The 24,633-nt window shown below is 44.7% G+C and overlaps 1 protein-coding gene across 2 annotated transcripts in view; it reads left to right on the top strand.

Annotated features, from left to right (window-relative positions):
• Positions 1–24,633, top strand: part of Pgant9 (polypeptide N-acetylgalactosaminyltransferase 9) — a 111,924-nt gene that overhangs the window by 72,437 nt on the left and 14,854 nt on the right. Inside the window, exons 3-8 of one of the 2 annotated variants that reach the window (XM_078197404.1) lie at positions 4,369–4,538; positions 7,830–8,143; positions 9,533–9,731; positions 11,549–11,718; positions 14,774–14,902; positions 24,088–24,198. In XM_078197404.1, coding sequence (XP_078053530.1) covers positions 4,369–4,538; positions 7,830–8,143; positions 9,533–9,731; positions 11,549–11,718; positions 14,774–14,902; positions 24,088–24,198 — 1,093 coding nt within the window. The remainder of the gene's footprint in view (positions 1–4,368; positions 4,539–7,829; positions 8,144–9,532; positions 9,732–11,548; positions 11,719–14,773; positions 14,903–24,087; positions 24,199–24,633) is intronic. The other variant, XM_078197405.1, reaches the window with a different exon arrangement.

Here is a 24,633-nt window from a genome sequence, read left to right as displayed (position 1 = left end):
CTGTTTGCGATAGGAAAATACGGAAACAATGAACCCGATATCCTCTCGTCGTTTCGCGAACGACTCCATTCGGCTCGCGTGCAAAAACTCCCATCAGTTAGAGCCCTGGTTCCGCGAACACGCGGCGTCTTTCCACGCGCGGCCATAGGAACGCTTCATCATGGACATCCCCCCATCACGTTCACGGCCGAAACTCCGCACCCCTTGGCCATTACCGATCTTTACGACCGCCCCTCTGCGGTAGGCCGGCCTGACCAAAGGCCGAGACATTCCGCTGGCCGACTAATTGAAACACCTATCCGGGATCTTTTGACACGCACCCTACCTGAATTATACCTTCGAAGGCTGCTACGGACGATAATGATACCGCTTGGCTATAGATTTCTGCTGGTGACTCGTTCAGAGAAATTCTATGGACGATCACCCAATTCGAAACGGTCTACTATTATTCCGAGCAATCATTTTGAGCACGTCGCATACGATTTCTAAAGTCTAATTTTATTTAAATTAAAATACTATTATTAATATTACAATTGAATTAAAATATTGTCATTAATATTCTAATAAAATTAAAATACCCACCTAATAATAACTGAAGGGGCTCCACCCCTTTCTGTATTAATTTCAAATTATTATCCCATTGACATTTTCTGGCTTACAATATTTCTATCTTACGCGATAAAGTGCATTTTATAATAATTAGAATAGCAGACTCGAAACGTGGCGAGAACCGCAGTCGTAAAATCCCGTTCGGTTTCGTTAAATTTCGTCGATTAGAGGGGAAAACTGAATAGTCAAAAAAGCGGTCCGGTCGTGATTCTTTGGCGATATTAAGCCCGTTTAACGTCGGCCCGGGTCCTCTCGGTCGGACAACGGTAGAAAACCGTCCCGACATCGTTCCGTACAACTGTCACCGCGGCCCGTTAATTTCACGAGCGTGTTGCCGCGGCCACGCGGACCGGAAAAACCTTTAAGCCGGCGGAAACACTGCCGGATCGTTTCTGCTCGATTGCCGTTCAACAACGACGATATCCTCTCTCCGGCCGGCGATAAAAGGGCCTCCATTGTGTCGGGCTGGCTGGAAATCAGCCGGGGATTATCGAATGAGAAAGGGGGAGCTCCTTTCGTCCTCGCCGCCTTTTTCGACGGTCTTCCCGGTATTTAATCTGCCCCCGTCCCCGCAAGCCTGAGAACCCCTCCCCTCGCGAGCAACCCCCTCTTGTAACCCCTCCCGCCTCTTTTCCAGCCGTTTCCCCCCCATACACACACGCGCCGCGGCGAGGGGACCATTTCTGGCTAAGCTAACATTTGCGATGCGAGAGACGGGAAATGCTCGCGAGTCCTTTGGAAATCCTGGAATTTTTGTGGCCCCGCCACGTGCTTCCGCCACGGATGAAAAAAAAAGTCTAGCGGCGTTTTTTGGCGGGGCGCCAGCTTCCTCTTATCGACATTTAAATATCCGCCAATTTTCAACAGGAAGACGAAATTTGACGCTGCAACGGATCGTCGAAAATCGCTCCCCCCCCCCCTTTTCTTTCCGACCGCCCGGTCGTTTCACGTGAAATGTAGGATTCCCGTTTCCTCGTCCGCTGGCTGGCTGCGCGAATGCTTCGGACTTGTGTACAGGGTGACCTGAAATTCTATAGCTTATACGCGTAAATTAGTGAGACAATTTTTACTTAGAAGAGCACTGTTAACAAACGCTTGAAATTAAATACTTATACATATACTATACTATATACTATACGGAAATAATATATTTTATGAAATTCTCTAAGGATATTTTATTAAGATATTTCGCAAGGAAATTCCAAAGCAGCAGAATGCTTGACACAACAGCTGATACTAATTTCGCGCGCGATACATCATAATTCGTTTTGAGGAACATCGTAGGCACCGGCTTCGGGATATGATCGATTTGACACGGAACGAATGGCACGAAAAAATTTGCTATTCTTCTTTGATGTATCCTGCCTAGAATGTTTTCAGAGATCGAATAACCATACTAAGCGAGAATCTCGAAATTTTTGGAAAATTGTCTAGAAAGATTTATTTCTGGATTAAAAACTACTTATCATTTTTAACAGGTAATAATTACTTTTGAATTACCACTGATCACGTCATTATTGATATTGCAGGAAATATGATATTTGTACTTAATTTTGAATATATCACAGCTGTTGATTATGTCAATAGATTCGATACTAAAACTATGATGCGCGAGTTACCGAAATTTAATTGCTATTTGCGGACGAGAAATCTATTTAAAAATTGTTCAAAGTATATTAATTTGGTAATTGTTAGATTCTATACTAAAACTATGATGCGCGAGTTATCGAAATTTAATTGCTATTTGCGGACGAGAAATCTATTTAAAAATGGTTCAAAGTATTTTAATTTGGTAATTATTTAACAATTGTTAAGAGGTCAATGGAGACTGTCTAAGTCTGGGATACAATCCTTGTAATATTGCTGCACTATTGCTGCAGTATCAGTGCACTATTGCTGCAGTATAAGTGCACTGTCGCCCGGCCGCCATAGCTTCTCGTCTGACCATGGTTCGACGTATCTACTGGCGCACGCACGTTCTTTCGCACACGACCAGAATCGCCGTAAGCCCGCGCAAGCTGCTTCTATATTTCCTGTTGCTTGTTCGCCGCTTCCACGGTCTGCACAAAACCCGGCTGGCTTACGGTTGATTCCATGCAAACAGCCAAATATAAACCGCAAACTGATTTCCCCGCAAATGGGAACCGCACGTTCGAAAAAAAAATGGCTCGAGTTAAATGCACGCAACGCCGGATACCGTGACTCCTTTGTCATGTCCGTCGCTTTAAAAACCTTCACTTTAAACCGTATTCGCTTGCACGTGTCGCCGAATGACGATCATCGTTTTAAAACGCTCCGTCCCTTATGTCGTCGTCCATGATACCTGAAAACTTCAATGACCGCCTAAAATTCGGAATAATTCTTTTATAATACGCAAAGAATTATTCGCAAAATTGAAGCGATCTTATCGAGATAATTATTATAATAATAAAGGATTACATATTGTGTAAATGGCGGAGTAGCTTCCTAATTAATACATTAATTATACCTTCAGGGATCGTTAAAATATAATCAAGAGAGATTGAATAATATTTTTAATTAACTCTCAGGCAACCAAATTGCGAGATCTCTGCATTTTGAAATAAATCGCTGCATCAGCAATGCGTTTGCTTCTCTTTTTAACTCTTTGCACTCGGAGCCATTTTAACTGTAAATGTAAACAAAAAAATGTAACAAAATTTATCATCTAAATATATCGACGCAGCTGAATGGTTAATTCGGTGGAATACACTTCGTCGAACGAGATACGCGCGCATTAGGAGAATCGAAGATGCCCGATCAAGATTTCGTCGGATCGGTATGTTAAACCGTTGTTGCAGTGAAACCAGGAAGTTCGTTTCCGAGTATTCGAGCCGCATCTCCCGGGGCTCCGGTGGCAGGAGGCGCACAGATGCGCGTAATGACTGAGAGAGGAACCGAGAAACTTCACTGTTTACGGAGCGTATTATCTACATTAGCTTTATTAGGCGATACGCCGATGGCGCGGCGCGCGGCTCGGCTCGGCTCGACTCGGCTCGGCGTATCAAACGACCCCACGGAATCTTGGCCTACAGGGAGCTCAGAAATGTGTGTACACCTCCCGGCCGTTTATTCTGCCAACACAGCGGTTTCTAATCGCATTACCGTATTTTGGCCCCCTATCGTCCCGCCGGTATCTCTTCCACCGTAATCCGTATCTTCGGCTCGCGATGATGGGATTAAGATATTAATACTCGGGGCCGTTCGATTTCTAGCCGACTCGAATACTTATTCGACGTAACTTCCGGCTCGAACGCTGCACTTTCCAATCGCGTTTCGCCTTTGCCGATCACGCGAACTTCCACAGATTTTTCGATCGATTCGCTCGCTTGAAAAATTATCGTCGTTGAACTCTTTCGTTTATTGCGAAAGAAGATTTATTTATCGAAGACTTATTTATCGAAGATTTGTTTGTCGAAGACTTATTTATCGAAGACTTATTTATCGAAGACTTATTTATCGAAGACTTATTTATCGAAGACTTATTTATAGCGGAAATTAATAATATTAATATTTATTAGTTCCTGCATGAAATCACGACTCTGTCTCGTTATTATAGTGCAAGTGGTTAATAATATGAACAATTTATGGAAGACATAATTGTCGCGTATTTTCTAAGGTTTAGACTAAGCAATTTATCGTCTAAGGTTCCATCATTTATTTACTTATATAATATATAATATATATTTTATGAAGTCGGAGTAATTTTATTAAAGCGTTCACGTATCTTTGTTGTTGCAGGTGTAAGGAACCAGGGAGGTACATGAAGGATCTCCCGCCCACGGCGGTGATAATATGCTTCCACAACGAAGCGTGGTCAGTATTGTTAAGGACGGTCCACTCGGTGCTGGACAGATCGCCGGAGCACTTGATCCAAGAGATCATCTTGGTGGACGATTACTCCGACATGCGTAAGTCTTCCGATCTTCGCTCAAACGTTCTTAACCCTAGAAAGACGGGAACTTGAAGACAATGGACTTTCCGGTCGAACGGTCCGCGGCAAGATCGCACGAATCAATTCCAATCCATGCAATTCCATCCAACGGCTCCGATAAATTACAACGAGATTTTCGTGAAAGTCTCTCGACACCTTCGAGCCGACTTGCACGAGCACCGCGTATCCGATGCACGGTATATCGAACGCAATGCGCCCCGAAATAGTTCGCGCTTTGTGCCCGCGTTTCTTTTTTTCCGACTTCAATTATTCCGAGAGAGAGAGAGAGAGAAAGAGAGAGAGTTAGAGAGAGGGAGGATCGGCGGGTTAAGGCTCGACGAGGACAAAGTTCGAATAGAAGAGTTTCGTTATGCGGTAATAATAGTTGCTCGGCCGGGCGAGCCCCGTCCCCTATTCAGCCCGGGTGATTCGTTATCGCGTCGGTGCCGGGGGTTCTGTAGCTCCGCGATAGATCGATTAATCGCGATCCATCTCCAGCAGTGTGGAGCGGAGGCGGGGAGGGGGGGGGGGGGGGGCTCTCTCTCTCTCTCTCCGCGAGCACCGTAACGATCGGGTCAACGTGAATAGAAGGGAAAGCTTTCGCCGGCATGTTTCGCGTGTACTCGGGAAATTCCGACAGGTTGATACATGCCAACGACGCCGACACGTTGATACCTTTCCACGGACTTCCGTTCGTACGTTCGTTCGCTTCCATCCTCCCCCTCCCACGCGTTACAGTCAGATTTGCCTGGGTGTTTGACGCGCGAACTTCACCGCCAAGGGGACGAAGTTTATTGGCCAATTATTTTCTTTTTATTCGTAAGTATCTCGACACCTATGGATACAGCTGAATAGCGTATTAACAAGCTTTCTTCGCTTTTATGCTGCTTTAATTATGCATTCGCTCGTCGTTCTTTAATTTACTTATTCTTTATTCGCGGATATAGGGTCTTTGGTCTACAAGTCGATTATTAATTAATTATTGCAGGTAGATGGACTTACAATACTTCTTTGTGTTGTGGAAGTATACATGTTTTTTTATGTCGGAGGTTGTGATTATTGAAATAATTCAACGGAATTTGTTTCTCTGTAAATAAGAGATTTATATTATTACCGATGTTCCTATAACTACAATATATACAGAGTATATTCTCTTCACATGCGTTTAATTAATATAAAAGATAGCCTCATGAAAAAACATATTACATCGCGGATAAAGACAATATTTTTATTTCTGACAAAAATCAACAGTCTACAGAAGTGAGTAACGTTGCAATTAACAACGTAAATTTTAACTTTTCAGCGCCCTTTTTTTAATCAAATAAATCGTTTTAGTTTTATCTATTAACCGCGGCCGCCGAGTCGAAGAAAGTTACGTCGACGTCGAAGGGAATCTCGGCCGACTCCGTTATCCCGGCGTATTTGATATCGGGGAATAATTTCGAGAATAAATTGTTGGGATAGATAGCCGGGGAAAATGACGCGATCGGTGGAAGGCAACCGGGGTATCCTCGGAGGGCGTCCAGACCTTATTAATACACTGGTGGATCGAGGGGCCAGATAAACGCGGCTCGGAGTCGCGTGTAACGAAGGGTGAAGAAAAATAAAAATCGCAACGGAAAGGCTGGCGAGATTAACCCTTGACAGGGGAATAGAGAGGGGGGGGTGAGGAAGGGAGGATGGTGTGGCGTGGCGGAGGCAGCATGGCGCGGAGCCCGTGAAAATCCCCTTAAAAGCTCGAGATAAGCTCCCGCGTCTGGCGGAAGTGCGGCTCATAAACATGGCTACCAACACCATAGACAGCACCTGGCGTGTCCTATTACAAGCCGACTGATTGTTTTATCATAGGAACGACACAATAAGCTTCCTCTCTCTCTCTCTCTCCCTCTCACCTTCGCTGCGCCACACTTTTATCCGCTTTGAAAGCCAGCGTTGTCGCTAGAAAAATATGTTCGACGGACACGACGAACATAAATGTTCGTCCTTTCGTAATCAATTCCCGATAATAATTAATTTCGATGCCTGCGGGAGAAAACAACGCATTCGAGCTATTAATTTGTAATCTCGCGGAGAATCGACAAAATGCAGTCGCTAAACGCATTGAAAGAAACCATTAACCGGACCTCGATGACAAAGGGATAAATAATACTTTTAGCAACGATTCCCCATGGGATCGCCTCTCGCATCGCTAGATTTTCAACGCCGATCAATGGCCGGCGAATTTCACCGGAAACCGTCCTTTGTCCGTCTCGTAACATTTATTTCTCGTATAATTACGCGACGCGATCGCGAAAGAATCGACGATCGGCGAATAGTGTGTTTAACGATCCCGAACATGACGCGCCGGACGGTCACGTGACAGCTCGATGTACCAGTTCAGACATTGAATTTTAATTAAACCGTTCCGCGCGCGCGCGCGCGTACCATTCTCTTTGCCGCATACGGTAACGCGATTTTAATGAATTTTTGTATCAAGTGCGTTATTAAAAGTCTGGTCAAACAATAGAGGTATTGTTCGGCTCGTTTCGGAAAAAAAGCAAACGAAATGAAACAGCCGGGCGAATCGGTGTCCGGGGCGTCGCATTGTCGGAGTACGTACGAATGATTCGCGCGCTTGTCCCTTCCGTGGTAATCGATTCGTTCGTTATCGAAACGGATGCTCCTCGGAAATCCCTTTGCATTATCCGCGGTTAAACTAAGCTCCTTTTATAAGGCCGCGTGAAATAAGCTTGCAGAGGGGCGAAGAATACATCCCGGACGTTTGTTAATTATTGCTGACCCCGTGTAATCGCTGCGATTTGTTCGATATCAAAATTTATCTCGGGCCAGAAATCTTCGTTTTACTTATGTAAATTATATTAATACTTGGAGCTGTTAATTTTCCCTCAAATAATATATTATATCAACCTGTTAACTGCGTACGACGAGTATACACGTCACAAGGTAAATAGCAATTTGCTATGTTATAAGAAAAATATTTCTCCTACGATCTAGGTTAAAATACTTAAAAATAAATTTCACACAGTTTAGGGTAATTCTAGAACAACCGTCGACTAATCTGTGCCCATTGCGATTGATAAAACACATAACGAGAATTATCTTCAAAATAAATTGACGCAGCTGAGTGGTTAAAAATTGTTTTGCCGATCGAATAGGAAGCTGAACAGTTCAATCTCAATCAATTTTAATAAAAATTACTAATAATTAAGAAACTTCATCGACTCGAATTTAACACGCGTTATTGGACATTTTTCAATGGAATTTCCAGCGCACCTGCAACGTCAGCTGGAGGACTACATGATGAACTACCCGAAGGTGCAGATAATCCGCGCGCAGAAACGCGAGGGCCTGATCAGGGCCCGTTTGCTGGGCGCTGCGGCCGCGAAAGCCCCGGTGCTGACGTACCTGGACAGCCATTGCGAGTGCACGGAGGGCTGGCTGGAGCCGCTTCTCGATCGAATCGCCAGGGACTCGACGACGGTCGTCTGCCCGGTGATCGACGTGATCGACGACACCACGCTCGAATATCACTGGCGTGATTCGGGCGGCGTCAACGTCGGCGGCTTCGATTGGAATCTCCAAGTAAGTGAAATTCTCCCCCGCTGCGCCGCGCGCGGCTCGCACGGCGCTGTTATGTCGCCTCCTGCCAGAAAATAATTTCATACCCGGGGGGTCGTTCACTCCGAAACTATGCACGGAATTGTCGAGTCGGATGCAAGAAATGTCCCAGTTTCCAAAGGAAATTTCGCCACGGGAAATTTCCCCAAAATGATCTTAGGGTGTTCTGTGTACGCAGCGAACTTCGAAACTATTTGCAATATCGGGCATCCTGGCGTTCATCTCTTCTGGGTCCTTTACGTTTCATTTTTATTTAATTATATTTTATTGTACTATGTTATATTTGCGTTATATTAACTGGGAGAGTGAAGGATTAACCCTTTGCCATACTTTACGAGTCTTACATGCGACGAAGATTTCTGGTAATAATTTAGTCAGTGTGCATGCTGTTCCGTTATTTTGTTAATTTGGATAAATTTTATTATTTAAATTAATTTGAATAAATTTTATAATTGAAATTAATTTAAATAAATTTTATTATTAATTTGAGTAAAATTCGAATTTCTTGTCATCAGTCTTGAAACACTGAAGCGAAAACCTTCCAATCGTTGCAACTATAAAGAAAATGGTGCAGCAAAGGGTTAAAGGATAGTCGAAAAGAGACATTATTTAGCGGCTCGCCTCTGAGATTTTATTTGCAATTTGATCTGATTTTCTGGCTTTCCACCCGGGCCCCGCTCGTTAATTCGTTACTAATTCCGTCCGGAAACATTAGTTCAACGTATAACGGGCGAACTGGAAAGTTTGTAAGTTCATCCCCGTGAAGAATTATCATTGATATGAATATTTTGTCTTTGGCCGGCTACGAGGAAATTCACCGTTGGAAAAGTTTTTAATAATGCGCGCATTAAAATGTGCGAGAAGGCGAGCCGCGCGCGGAGAGCTACCGGGGGGAAGCGCGAAATTAAGTAAAAATGTTTTATTCAGCAGTGAAAGGGTGACACAGGATCGTGTTCTGTCAGGCACAGCAACTTGCCAGATCATTATTTTAAAAAGTCTGACAGCTTTAATAAAAGCTTCCCAGAGAGGCGTCCGCGTATTTCCCGGGCTTTCGGGTTCTCGCTTTGTGATATCAGCTAAATGAAATTAAATCGGTGCCATTACCTCGCTAAACAGCCGCGGCGGGCTGAAATTTTATAAATCCGGTTTAAACCGTTCAACGAGGCGTTCGAATTCGGCGCGCGAATTTGGAACGATATTCGAATAACCGATTCGGGGAGCCTTTAAGCTTTTACATATTTTCGAAGATCGGGCCGCGATAATAAAAAAAAGGAAACTTGACTGGATAAAATCGCGGCAGCCCTGGGTATATTAAAAATTCGTCGCTCTCATGGTTTGTTAATTTGTTCCCAGTTCAATTGGCACGCGGTGCCGGAGAGGGAGAAAAAGAGGCACAAAAATCCGGCGGAGCCGGTGTGGTCGCCGACCATGGCCGGCGGCCTCTTCTCGATAGATCGAGCTTTCTTCGACCGCCTTGGCACGTACGACAGCGGCTTCGACATTTGGGGCGGCGAGAATCTCGAGCTCTCGTTCAAAACCTGGATGTGCGGTGGTACGTATACACGGTATCGTAAAAACAGTTCCCCGAGAAAATTGACAGGAGCGAACGAACCAGAATTCAACCGCGGAAAATCCTTGCGTTCTAGAACCATAAGAACTCCGTCTTTGCCCCTTAAAACTAGACGATAAAAAGCGTGAGAAAGTAGCTAAAATACATACTGCATAAAAAGACCATAAAAAGACCAAAAGATCATATTTATTATCATATTATATTTTCAAATTAAATGAAATTTTTCATCGTCGAGCAAACTCTAAGAATTCTGCGCGAAACTTAAAATTTATTTAACGCTGTTTAACCAAGTTTAATCGTTCTCTAAGCGAAAATAAATTTCCATTAGACAATTGTTTAAATCCGCTTTAAACAAGCATTTGCTGAGAATCAGAAGAGTCGCAGAGAACTTCAATTCGCTTGCAGTCGGAAAATATTGATAATGCAATTGCCGGAAGCGTGCGCAACGACGACAAATAATTCGCCGACCAAGCGATAGTCCATAGACAATATTTGCGCCACGCTCTCCGCAGTTTAAGACTTTCATTTCCTTCCTTAAAGTCGCGGAGAAAAGCCTTTGTTCAGCCGCGGATAGTCTATAGACAATATTTATTCAGGTTCTTCGGTAATTTAAGACATTCATTTCCTTTCTGAAAATCAAGCGAGGGGAAACCTTTGTTCAGCTTTTGTGGTCTACGCGGCAGATATTTATCCGAGATCTTGAATAATTTAACGCTTTCATTTCCTACCTTTAATTCGTTCTTTCCGTCCTTTAATTCTCAACGCTTCCTGGAACGCGTGCCGATATTGCGCTCGCACCTGTATTAATTACAGCACAATTCCGATGCTGACGTTTTAACCCTTTGCGGACGAGAGGCGACTCTCTCGTTTCGTTCGGCACGACAAGATTTATGTTAAGATAATTTATATATAAATTGTGTATGAATGCATATAATCGTATATAAATTATATTCGCGTTATATAAAAATTAAAATAAATTGTATAAGAGACACACGTCTTGTTCGCTAAGGGTTAAATCTGTATTTCAACTTTTAATAATACCCGATCAATAATCGACGCATTAAAACGTCATCAAATATATAACATAATCTATACATTAATGTATGTATTGCTCAATTACGTTTGTTCAATTTTAATCGAAGTTAATAATTAATCGACAGCAGGCAACGCAGTATTATATTTTCAAAAATACAGTTTTCGACGAGTATAGTCACTGCAATGAATGCGACGCATTCGCGAGCCTTTCACCGGCATCGTTACAATAAACCATCGAATTCAATTTCGCCATTCTCGCGACGAGTCATGCCCGGCGTTAAATAGTTCGAGCGAGCAATAGAAGAAGCGTAACGATGCTTCATCGACCCATAAAATCCAAACAAAATGATCGGTGGACGGTTGTTCGGTCTGGTTCTAAGGGCGCCGTTAAACTGCATCAAGCCTGGAAACGCAGTCCCAGCAATCCAATCTAGCACGGCGTAAATCCACATCAGGATATAATCCCTCTCGACAACCAATAACGCTTCGGCCTCTTCGGCCTTGGCGATTTTTGCCCTCCCCCCTCGACTGCCCCGAAAAGCTTAAACCGTTGGCGAGCACAGCAGCGAGGGGAGGGGAGGGGATCGCGGCAGCTCCGCCAATCGCAAAACCTTGGCGTGACCCCGGGGCCGGGCCGGGGTTGCGGCGCGCCGGTTATTTCCGGTTTCGCGCGGAATAAACTTGTTTCGCAGCGAGCAATCAGCCGTCCCCATTTCGGCGGGCCGGAACGTACGAATGAAATTCGACTCGCGCGCTGGTTCCAGGCACCCTGGAGATCGTGCCGTGCTCGCACGTGGGCCACATCTTCCGGAAACGTTCGCCGTACAAGTGGCGCAGCGGCGTGAACGTGCTCAAGAGGAACAGCATAAGGCTGAGCGAAGTGTGGCTAGACGAGTACGCCAAGTACTACTACCAGAGGATAGGTCACGACAAGGTGAGCACTTCTGCCGCGAGCAACCTTTTTCAGAAAGCTCCGTCCGCGCCCACGCATCTGCCGCTCCTCCTCCTCCTCCTCCTCATCCTCCTTTACCACCGCCTCCGCCTCCGCCTCCCTCGTCTACCTCGCCCGCTCCTTGCCGACTCGTCATCTTGATTTTCCTTCTTCCGGCTTCCTCCAGACGGATTACGACGTAGCTCTCTACGTATGCTCTTTCGCCGAGAAAGACCGCCGACGGAAAGAGAAATGGTTACTTTGCGAAACTGAAGTTTTCTCCTATCGGAACCGGGGATCCGTGGGCTCCGCGAGAGCCGTCCGATTTTTCAGCGGCGACTCTCCTGAATTCCTTTCAATTCGATTCACCTCGGGTTATCTTTAAACGGAAGACGCGCGCGAAATTATTTCATTATCCGCGAGATCTTTGAAACTTCTTCGCCTCTCTGGTCCAGCATCAGCCGATCGACCTTCTCGCGGTAGAAAATTAAAGTCGCTGTTCCCACCGCCAGAAAACGCCAGTAATTGCGCGGCAGTGGCTCGTAAGCCTTCCATTAACTCGCCACTAAATCCCTGATCTCCCGCGACAACGTTGCCAAGGGGCAGTATAGTTTCTTTCTTTCTTTTTTCGTTGTTCGTTAATCGCATCCCGCGGCGACGAAACGATCCTGCCGGCGAGTGCTTGTGTTTCCATTTGCGTGTGATTTTATTGGGTCGGCGGATCGGAGTCGGCCCGGGTAGCGCACGTTCGGCCGTGGAACAGTTACGATAAGGGATGACGATAACCGCGGCCCGATGATGGAGAGTAGACCGAGACTAGTCGTAAAAAGGGGGAGGGTCATAAACGTGGCGAGCACTCTTCGGGATCGCTCGCGTGTCCCGGCTTTCCTTCGGAGACGCGCTTCTTTTATCCTCGGTCATAACGATCTATCCTTTATCCTGGCAGCTTGTCCGCCCGCGACGGGAACCGATCGGGCAAGTGGAATGATAGGATAAAAATAAATCGTTTCCCCGCGCGCGCGTCAAATTATAGCGACCGGAACGAGTGCCACTCTGGACCTTCTTCGACGATATTTCGTGGAGGGGACGACTGGACGAGGGGGGGACTGGACGTTGTCTTTCGAATCTGGACGGACGGATGCTCTCGACGCTCTCGCGTCACGGCAATTTTATTATTTATCACTTTTTATTACAAATATTTAACCCCTACGGTACTAGTGCCGGATATATACGGCATCAGTGTGACGACCGGTATAGATAACAGAATTTTATATAAATAACTCTTAATATTTTAATTCGTATTATTTATAAATACCGCTTAATATCTCCCAAGTTACAAGCAACACTTTCGTTAAAAAATGTCGTTTTATTAAGCACAGTTTTTATTTAACGCTTAGAAAATGTCTTCTTATAAAGGAGGACTGGTCACGTGCGGGGCCCTCGTGCAGCGAGAGTGTCACGGCGGACAGAGTACTCGTACCGAAAGGGTTAAACTCTGAAGTAAAGGCTAACGAGCAGCAATAATAAGACATCTAACCAAAATTATTTAAATCACAAACAAATGTTAACCAACTATCTAGCTGCGAGATAAATGCTACCGGAAAGGGTTAATCTCGCGTCTATAATATCTCGTGTCTGGCAGTGCCTTCCTTTTTCGAAGCGCCGAATAAAGATATATGGTTCTACGGCTGTGATTTATTTTGCCACGCGTGATGGGACAGCCATCACGATTTTCTACCAATAGATTCATGGCTGATACGTCAGTCATATTTTTTTCGCGCAAGCAATTACGTTTAGGTTACAACTTTTTCCCCCCTCGGATCGAAAACAACGCGCGATACGTCCGGGACTTGTCGATTCTAAATCACCGGCGTTTTAGCGCGAGCCGTTGCCCGAGTCCTGCCATTACAAACGAATCAGTTTCGAGCGCGTTTCCATCCGAGTTATTACGCAAGGTTCGCAGTAGATTACTTCGCAGCTTATGCCCCGCTAATAGTTTGATAACGCACTCCGTTTCTAGCGGGGCACTGTATCAAAGCGGCATTATATTGTACAAATTCGAAATATACCGGGGCAAGTGCACCGCCGGACTGTATCAGCGGAATTATTTAGTCGGCGATAGGATCATCGTTGTTCCATCTGTTTAATACATATCTATCTGTAACGCGTAGGTCGAGCCGGACTTTTCAGACATTTGTGTCTTAATATTTTATTGTTATTAATATTAATATTTTATTCCCACCTCTCGACGAATGTTAATTTATTTACCTATAAACCTTTGTCTGGAGCATTGTCCCAGCCGGCTAGATATTCTCGTGAAAATCGATAGCTGGCTTCACATGTCCTCCGTTCTCGCGTTTAAATAGCTTTCCAAGAAGAGAATTTCTAACAAGAGAATTTCATTCGTCAATATCCGCGAGAGGTTTTCGTTCTTCCTGCAAAGCATAAAATTAAATCTCGTTACACGGATACGCGTCCTTAAAATATCCGACAGCGCTTTTCGGGCGTTCCTCGGACGTTATGTAAATTCTTATTCCGCGTCTTGCTGGTCCACGGAATTATTCGAGCACCTTGCAGGTCCACGCGGAAATGCTTTTCCAATCAAAGCTTCCGGGGCTGGTCGAAGGGACGAATAAAAGGATACTCGCGGCGGTGGCCAATTGTTCGGTCCCTTGACAAAAGGAGCGCCGCGACACGGTGTATGATCGTCGAAAGATTGTCGAAGATTCGCCGCGCATCAGCCACATAAATCGTCCTTTCGCCCCGAACAAGTATCCCCATTATTCCGCTTCGGGGCTCTAAACTCTCCGGTCCATAAAAGGCCCGTCCCTGTGTTTCTCCTCGGTCTTTATTTCTTCTCGGGTTTTTCCAGCTCCCTTTTTTACGATTATATCCGCGAGTCCCCCGATTCCCGGCGCCTTTAAATCCGTGCTCCCTGAAACGACGTATTTCCATCGTTGCCCCCTCTCCCCTCCCTTCCGCCCCGAATTTGGCCCCGCCGCGAATATCGGGGGCGACCGACGCGGAAATTCCCGAACTTATGATCGGCGATTTGCAGGGTAACTTCGGGGACGTGTCGGACCGTAAAGCGCTGAGGAAGAAGCTCGGGTGCAAGTCGTTCAAATGGTACCTGGACAACGTTTATCCGGAGCTCTTCATACCAGGCGAGGCCGTCGCTTCCGGCGAGGTAAGGATTTACACGTGTACCACCGTCGGCCTCGTATCTTTTCTTCGCAGGTGTGAACGGCGAACCGAGGCTGCTGCCGCTGCCGCCGCCGCCGCTGCTGCCATTCGGATCGACCCGGGAGAACCGAGCGGGCCCATTCGTTTCTCTAACAACGTTATCCGCTACTTTGATCCATCAAGGTGTTGAGTCACCATCTAACCGGCTCGGAGGCTACCACCCACGTTGGCAGGATAAATGATCGAGAGGAGCTTTCTCTTCTCCTTTTCAACCGTTCTCGCCCGGTGAACAAACGCTTCTAATGTCTCCTCGAGGAGCTCTTCGGGCGACATCTTCGGGAGCTCTGTCATTATCGAGTGCTCCCCGTGCTTCTTCCGTTCTATATCCGTTCCTGTAACACCGTGTCCCCTACGTCGTTCACGCCGTTTCGGTCTGAACGATCGTAACGCTGCGGATATTTCTTTATTTTATTCGCTCGTTTATTTAATTCCTCCAGAAAAGTATCGGGGGATAAAATATAATAATAGTGATAAGAACAGCAGCTGCAATTGTTAAGTTTGTCGACGTTAATCAGGTGTCAAGGTTGTTAGTACAAGTTAATTTACACGACTACGCGATCAGTCAAGATAATGCTCCTTTAATGCTGCGTTAATTAGCACTTAATTGTTCTTAATATTTTCCCTGACAGGACCAAACAATTTTTCTTTCTCCTGCTATTTTTATTTACTTTAACCCCTCGCCATACGATTTAATTTCCAACTTTGCAAAAGCGACACCACGCCCCTGAGGCGTCATTGTAAGTTAAAGGGTTAATATATAAACTTCGATAAGAGAAGAATTGATTTCGATTTGAAAGAGATTAATGATATTAATATTTAGTAGATTTTGCATGAAATCGTTGTCACGAAGTCTGACTCGTTATTATTATAGGACAAGGGATTAAACACGAGGAATCGCGTAACGATTCTAAACAGCTCGTCGACGGTCTAAATCGACGACATTACAGACCATCGTTTGTCGTCTGAGTATAGGTTCCGTAGAATATATAGATTCTACGTACAGGTATCATGACCTTCCCGGGTATAATCGCGGTACTCGCCGGTTGATTGCACGGGCATTGATCGATGATGATAAGCCCGCGTCAGAAAACAATGGGCTTCGATCAGGAAACAATGACACTAGGCGATCGTAACGATCCCGATAGCGTCGCCTCGGTTGAAGGTTTGCGCGCGCGCGCGCGCCCGACATCCGATCGGAAATCGATTCAACGGAATCGGCTCGTTGAAACGGCGGCCGCTCTCAACGAAGTTGGTAATCATTGGATAATGGAAGCGAATCGAATGTGGCCTCCGGCTAAGACGCCAGCCTCCCCACCTCTCCTCGGGCCATCGTCTCGGGGACTTTCGATTTCGGATCCCGCGATTAAAACCCTCCTACTTTGATTCTACGCCTCCCGGCTATTGTCCTTTAATCGTTTCGACGACTTTACCTACGTTTCCTTAGACAATCGTTCCCCGGAACGCAAACAATCTTCGCAGTGTAATCGGAAGATTCCGTTACCTCTACTTCAGCTGACACTGTACCACGTTACCGGTCTCTTATACGGTCTTACCTTACGCGAAAGGTGGATTTGTTTCTCCGCCAAGAATTCATGGTATTATACCATAGGGTATCTTGTATTTTAGTATAGGAAATGTTGTGTGATTGTGGCTTTATACAGCGAACGTGGAGGACGAAAACTGGTGGATGTTTCCAGTGGTAGAAGTCAGTGTTTGGTCAGACATATCTTGATGCACTATTATTATAAGAAACTTTAAGGGTTAACCCTTTGCACTATAATAACGAGTCAGACTCGTCATAAGTTCTTTTATATCGAAAGCAAATTGAATTTTTCTATTTATCGAAATCTAGAAACAAAAGTACACGAAGACGATAAAACGAACAAAAATTGTCTGGTCTTATTATTAAAGATATTCAGGCCAAATAAGTGTCACTCGACGCAGCGCGAAAGGAATCGTAGTGCAAGGGGTTAAAGTACAACTTTAACACTTTTTTAACAATATACTAACAATACAGTTCACTGTAGTATAATATTAAAAATATGTTACGTTTTCTTCAAAGAATCGTTCTCTGATATTTCAAGAATTAGGAACCGGTCAAAGCTCTCCGAAGCCCTAGTCAAAACAGACTCCGGCCACTTTGATCTGCAAGGATTTCCTAGCATCGAGGCAGCAACCAGCTTTATTCCATTCGCCGCGCGATATTTCACCTCTCGCAATTTCCCGAAAACAGTTACACGATTCGCAATGGTACGCGCTAAGAAATTTCAACGCGTCCAGCACTGAATATTCTCTCCGCACGGTATGTAGATTCTCACGGTTCTGCTGAAAATTGTAGCACCGCTCCGCCGTACCTTCGAGTTCCAGTGATATTACAGGGTGGAGTAGATGGTGCTAGGATTTGATAAAAACCGGGCTAAATATCGATGTCAGAGATTCAACGGCGACGATGGGAGGGGGTGGGGGAACGCGGGGTAACCACGGTTCGGCTTTGCACGTTCCGCGATTGACAGTGCATTAATTCCGTTTCCATAGAGGATTCATGGGAACGGCGATCAATCAAGCTTCGATTTATTTCCGTCGTGCCGCGCGACGCCGGCCGACGTCTGGCAGCCCTCTGTTTCCCTGCATTCGTAATTGCGAAATGATTGTCGAGCTTGTCGCCGATAATCTCGTGGCCCCGTGGCCTCCGGTGGCTCCTACGGGTCATTACATTCTCGACCCCGCGTGTACGCGCACTTGATCGATGGCCGACCCGTTCTCCCTTACCCCCCCAACCACGTGTTATCGAATTGTTGCGAGACCGTCGTCCCTTTCTTAATTCGACCGGCGTTCGCCGAAACCCGCGAACCAACTCGACGAAATGTCTCCCCTTCCTCTGAGCTCGTTAGCACGGTCATGGCTGTTGAAAAATGGACCACGGTGTTCTAGCTTCCAAATAGCATATATTTACACTCGTGTAGATTTTTATCGGCTTATGACAAAATTGAAGGTGGAGATGGAACGAATGTTAACCCTTTGTAGCTATTTCCAGCCATTTTATTTCACTTCTCGCGATCAATTCAGGAACATTGTCGTCCTAGACTCGCGAGAAATTAATTCTTTGCACTCGAGTAGCGACTCTGACACACCAAAAAGAATAACGTTTATGCTAAGAAAGTTTAGATATAAAAATATTGTTCATAGTGGAACTGTCGGTACGAGTCGTAAGAATTAATTTAGTACGCATAAAAATGCACTTTGCAAAGTAAAATGGAGATAGTAAAAGTCACAAGAATGATCTCGGGTTTACAGTGACTTACAAAAATGGCTTCGAGCGGAAAGGGTTAATGTTAATGTCCGCCGAGAATTTGTCGAGCAATTCGTAGAGCGTTGCTTTGATAGGCAATAACTTAATTCCTACTTCGAACGGTAATTCTAAATGAAATCGAACGGCATCCTGTCTTGAAAGGGTAATAAATCAGGAATTTAATCCCGCCACGCGATTACAGCCGGAAAATGAACAGTGTTTGCAGAAACGTCGGCATTAGCCGAATTACTTTTCGCGTTGCCGGCGCCCCGGGGGAAAAAATATTAATACCAGCAATTCGTTTATCTGATTTATTCGGACAAACAGTATTCGCCCTAAGAGAAAAATCGCCGGTCCGCGCGCGGAACGTGTCTGAAATATCGACGAGGCCACGATTCGTATCGGCAATTAAATGCTGTGTAAGCTGCGATATCGCGTGAGCGAAATGTACACCTTTTTCGGCCCCCTTCTGTGCACTCCCCCCGCGCGCGCTTCCTTTTTTTTCGCCGTGTTCCCTTCCGCGCGCAATTCATAACACTTTTAACGCTCAATTAACGTCTTCCATTTTTTTTTTTTTTTAGACGCCGTTCTCGTAAACTAAAGCACGGGAACGGAGGGCTAAAGTGGCTCGAGAGAGGTACAGTTCTCGGCGGGAGAGTGGGTTAACTATAGTTTTATATCCCGTGTCTCTTAAAACGCTTTGAGAAATTGGATCCTATAGCGGGTCTTAATGAGCCGGACATTTTATAGGCTCGCTGAGAATATGACGAATAATTTACTGAAAGGGTTGGCGCAATAAATTCTACTTTCATTACTTAAAAATCTCCAAAATTCCTATTATAGTATATTAATTATAAATTACAGTATTTTCTGTTATCCTCAAACTCTACTGAATTTTTAATAAATTCTATTCTACATAAATATATTTATCGCGAACAATTTCGAGAATTTTATAGTACTTTTAATTTATTCCTAAAGATTTACTTAAAAATTATCCAAGTTACTATCGCGTGATATTAATTTCGGGGGAATGATCTTAACTCTTTTGGGATCACCTGTACAAAAGGAATAAAGAATTACATGTGTAGATGGGCGCGCGTAAAGATAAGACTTTTATGCGGACAATTTATATTTAACGTTGGTTCTATAGTTGCTCAAGCTCTCGCGCAGGAGTAATGTAGAAAGGGGGGCCGTCGTGGCAACCGGCCGTCGTTAAAAATTGATCTCTCGGTGTTGTAATCGCGAAGCCTTTCCCTAGTCTTACCCTTCTTTTACGTCTGCTCCCAGATCCTTGATAAATACACGGATTAAGGGCTTCCTGTTCGTACGTGAATTGCAGTATCACGCAACTTGGATATTTCGTGCTTTGCACTTAAACCCGTGTACCGCCGGTCGGAATCCTTGCACGACATCGTAGGAGCCGGTGATTTTTGCAACAAATCTCACTTATTCAATAACATTTAATAAGAAAACGAATTTGAAAAATTAAACGATGTTTTCTTGGCATGTCTGATCAATTCTGGTTATTTCTACTTGCTCTGAAATTCGACAATTTTATTATACTGATTATAATTATATCATCAATAATATATGATATATAATATACTAATTTTCGAAAAAATTCGTTCAATAATTTTTTATCACTGAAATAATAATTTTCGGAATAGTTTCGTTTCGTCTGATCAATGCTCGTTGTTTCTACTTCCTGTCGTCCTACTCTTATGGTCCAAACCCTATAGGACAATTACGAGCAGTTAATCTCAATTTCAGTTTACAATTTCTTCCCTACGACGCAACTATAGAGATTAACACTAGTTAAATTCGTACGAGCTGAATTAAGATAACTAATCCCTTACTATCCGCACAATTACATCGTCGCAGTTTTCTCTTGTTCATGATCGATCGCGACGTCTCCAAAGAATCTCGCTCTAATCTACTATGATTTACACGTGTTTCGTTAGAAGCCGCGTCGAGACGGAGAGGCCCATCAATTTCCGTGTGACACGTTCGACCAAGATAAAGTGGAAATGAATTTTTCAATTACACACACTGTGCTTTGTTGCTCCGTGAAGTCCACAGAGAAACTGAACCAGAAGGGAACATTATTTTTCACTTCGATCTAAGTGGTATTGCATTATGTATGGTCGGACGTATTCCGAACTCTAAACGACTATTTATACGTTTGCGAAACTTCTCAGACGTTTATTAATACTGAAGCTGTTCCTTCTAGTTCGAGACAGTACTCCGGAACATTTCATTTTTACTGGGAATGGATGTAAAACTTGCACTAATCTAGGAACAAGTACTTCGGTATTTCTTGGCATTTTTTTAAATGATCTGAGCTAAGTTAAAATTCTTATTTTGGTGTATTGTAAGTGGATGTCGTCCTTATATGGTCAGACATGTCTATCGAGAAAGCTTCCTTATATTTTTCTATAACTATTGCCACTGATGCAGTAGTTTATTTTAGAGAACTCTGTGTAATGGAAAAAGTGTTTCACCTGCTATCAATTACTTGAATTCGTGAATTTATTAAATTGAAGCTTTAATTTACAAAAATATTTAATACAATGTCATAAAATGAACATTTTTTTTGAGTCCAAATATTCTATTAGTTAAAAATGAAATACAGTCTTATAAAAATACTCTAATTCCGTGTTACACGTGCGCTAATATCTTGGAAAATTGTTCTATCGATTCTCGGTCAGCTGATTACCCGTATCGTTGTTTTTCGGAAAAGGAAGCCGCGCGTCGTGATTTAGCCGGTCGACGAAACGAGCACGCCCGTAAAGCGGCGGAAAAAGGAAAGAAGTGTACAGGTTGTCGTGGGGAGGGGGGAGGAAACATAAGTTTCGAGCGGGTCTGACTGCTCGTCCAGGCGAAATTGTTATTTCGCATGCGGCGCGAACCGCATTCCGAAGCGCGCGCCGCGTGAAATGCTTCTTCGTGGAAATGTCCGGCCATCTTTTATGCTTTCCTCCTTTTTCCCCGCCGAACCCTCGCCCCTCTGTTCACACCACTATTTACCCGGTGGCGGGAGAGCTTTCTGCAGCCACCGCGGAGAATGCCGGGCGCGGCGTGCGCGCGAAGAAAAAAAATATGGCAAAACGCATTCCATTCCGCGTTCGAATCGAGGACCGAGAGACCGTGTGCGCGGGGAATGCTCGTGCAGCCGGAAGAGGGTTGTGATCGATACGATTTCTATGTTATAACCACCGACGAACGGGGCGACTGTTCCCGCGAGCTTCGCCGGCTCGAGTCGACCGGTTAATGCTCACCTTTGCGGCGCCGAACAATGACGCGTTATTAGCCACACTTTCGAGTGAGTTATTTTATTAACGCCAGTCAAGTTTTCATTTTAGCATCGGCTTTTTATTTCTTATTGGGTACTCGAGTGATTTTCCAACGTTCATGAAGACTCCAAAAATTTGCCAATTTTATTCGATATTAAGAAATTCCTCGACGAAAAGCGTAACAATTCGCTAAAAAGCACTGAATTGTATAACAATTCCACTTTCAAAAAAAACTATCAATTGCAGCCTGTTGTTCTCTTCGACAAATTTTAATCGAATGGTACTTAATTTTTTAAACCTCCATTTATCAATTAAATCAGGTATAAATTAAACGCCTCTCTAAAATTCTGCAAAAACAAGCGAAACATTTGGTTAAAAGTACTTATTTGCCAGTGCGATTACCTCCGCGATTAATTACGATCTATTTACCGATCCCCCGGCGACCCCGTAATTAATGAATAATTAACGCGGAAGAAGAGGCAGAGAGAAAATAATACCGGAACAATGGACGGAAGCATAGTTCACCGGGCTGGAGCGTTCTTCCCTCAAACAAAACCGGAATTTAATGCCGGCGTTCGAGGGGGGAGGGGGAAAAAAATTACTCATAAAAATGGTTAAGTCCACATAGGATCCTCCGAGCCACTCTAATAAAGCTGACGTCGAGGATCGAGTCGATGGACCCACCCAGAATTATATCGGGACCGTCGACGATAAATCACCAGTTTTTATTCCAGCTAGCTGCCGTCTCCGTCGTCGTCGTCGTCGTCGTAGTCGTTTGTGACGACGACTACGACGACGAGGACGACGGAGAAGAAGAGGATGAAAGGGATGAAGATGCTAGCGTTGAAACTGCAGCGACCACAGAATTCTTGCATGCACAGGAATCGAAACTGCTGACCGTGCTCCGTGACTGAATGCCCGGCCACTCTCTGAATGCACGCACACCGCCGAAACCACACGAATTCCGTACTCGCGCGCGTATTTTCCCCGAACAACACATCGGCCTGGCTCTCGTTCCCATTCGCAGCGCCGCTGTCTGGGAAACGTGGATCCCGGCTTCTTGATCGAGACACCTGCAGTCGTTCCGGCATTTCGATAGGGAACACGCGATGCTCTTAAAGTTGTCGAGCGTTCAATTAATTTATTCTCGTATCAGAAAGAATTCAAACATTAATTTCATTATTTAAAGGGCATAGCCGATTAAGATGGTCAAAACTGTCCTTACAGGTTTTTCAATGAGTCGTATACCGTTCGATAGCTGACCAATAAAAACTCATCTGTGCAAAATTTTAACCCTGTGACTTGTCCGTGAGGGTAGTTACAGGGTAAATTAGATTTCGCGGTTTTCTGGAATTTTTCCACCTCTAGCGGCTTTCTAAAATTTTGAAAAAAATTTCGCACGCTTTAGGATAATTCTAAAACAGTTACCAAGAAAACTAGACTCAGAATAATTGATAAAACGCGTAATAAAATTTATCTTCTAAATATGAATACGCAGCTAAGTGGTTAAATTATCGTTGAGATTATAATTTATTTATCTAGTTTTCCGATTGGCTTTGTTTCGATCACTGTATCTTGCGCGTTAATTAGGCCAAGGTATGAACTAGTATCCTGGTACTAAACAGATCGCAAGTAGTAAAGGTCCGCCAATGATCAGACCCGCAGCACTCGAACTTCATCTTCCGATAAAAATCAAAGAAATTACTCGCGTCTCGTGAATCTAGCTACTCGATACGTCGTAAAAGCGAAATTATTTCTACGGGACGAATGCTTTAGCGGCTTTCTCGTGGCCGGTGAACCGTCTAATGGCTAGAACACGCTCGTAAAGTCCGGCAATCTTGGCCGCGGCGGTGGACCGCAACAGAGAAGCCCGAAACAATTCGGAATCAATGAAACCGAGATATAGAGGGGGAGTAGCTCCGCGCAACAGAGAAATATTTCACAGCGGTGAAAAGAACCATCGAGGGTCGCGCGTCGACGACGAGAAGGAAAATCTGCTGGACCTATGCCCGGACACGAACCGATCTTTTTTTTTTTTGTTTCGCGCTGTACGAACGCGTCGACGGCTCGACAACTTTACGAGCACCGCGCGTGGGCTCATTCGATTGTTACACTCGTATCGATCTCCACCTGTGTATATCTTTGTTGTTCCAGCAACGCGGCGCAGGGGGGCCGCGCACCGACGCGCGGTTCCGTCGCTGCGAATATTTCTGCGGAACCATAAACACCGAGGGGCGGTTAGCGAGGGCAAATATATTTTCGATAGGCGAACAGGGGGAAGGGGGAGGGGGGAGAGAGAGAGCCGCCGGTGTAAAACGCCAACGCGGAAAATATTTTCGCGGGATAATTCTATTATTTTTATGGGGGTGCTCGCGTGGCGCGACGCCGCCGGGGAATCGATTCACTCCGCTTCTTCCTCGGTGTTTCTGCCGTTCCCCTGTGAACGCTTCGACCTCGCCCGAAACCCGTCCACCCCAAAACACTCCCGACTAACGTATCGGCTTAACGTCTCTAATCCCAGAAATGATTGTGCCAACTAATGAACAGGTACGCAATCTCGGAGAGGGTGGCAGCACCTGTCTGGATTCGCCGGCACGCAAGGCCGACTTGCATAAACCGGCCGGACTCTACCCCTGCCATCGACAGGGCGGAAATCAGGTACAAATAGACAGGAAGCTGGCTCTGTCTCGCCCTACCTGTACAGGATCCGCAACGCTTGTACACTGGGTGTATCGCGAAGCGTCCGAACACCATTATTACTTTTTAGCGAGGCTTCCGAGTTACCGTGGCCGAAATCGGGTCTCTGTTTCGCTGCTATTTACTGATTTTATCGAGAAATCAATTTATATGTTTCTATATGTTTATTTCAATTTGTATATTTAATGAATTATTGCAACGAATTGTTGAATATTCTTATTGAAATTAATTCTTGGCAAATTCGGGCTCCAACAGAAATTAGGCGTAAATATGAGACTACAAATTTTTACGGAATAAATATCTGAATTATAATATATAATATATATCTGTATTACAGAGTAAATAGCTCTGTTTTATATTAATTTATCATGAAAATTCATAGATCAGTAATTACAG

The sequence above is a fragment of the Augochlora pura genome, chromosome 3 (assembly GCF_028453695.1).
Source record: "Augochlora pura isolate Apur16 chromosome 3, APUR_v2.2.1, whole genome shotgun sequence".
In the NCBI taxonomy this organism is placed as follows: Eukaryota; Metazoa; Arthropoda; class Insecta; order Hymenoptera; family Halictidae; genus Augochlora; species Augochlora pura.
The sequence above is the reverse complement of the archived record's forward strand: the minus strand, read 5'-3'. Positions and strand labels throughout refer to the sequence as shown.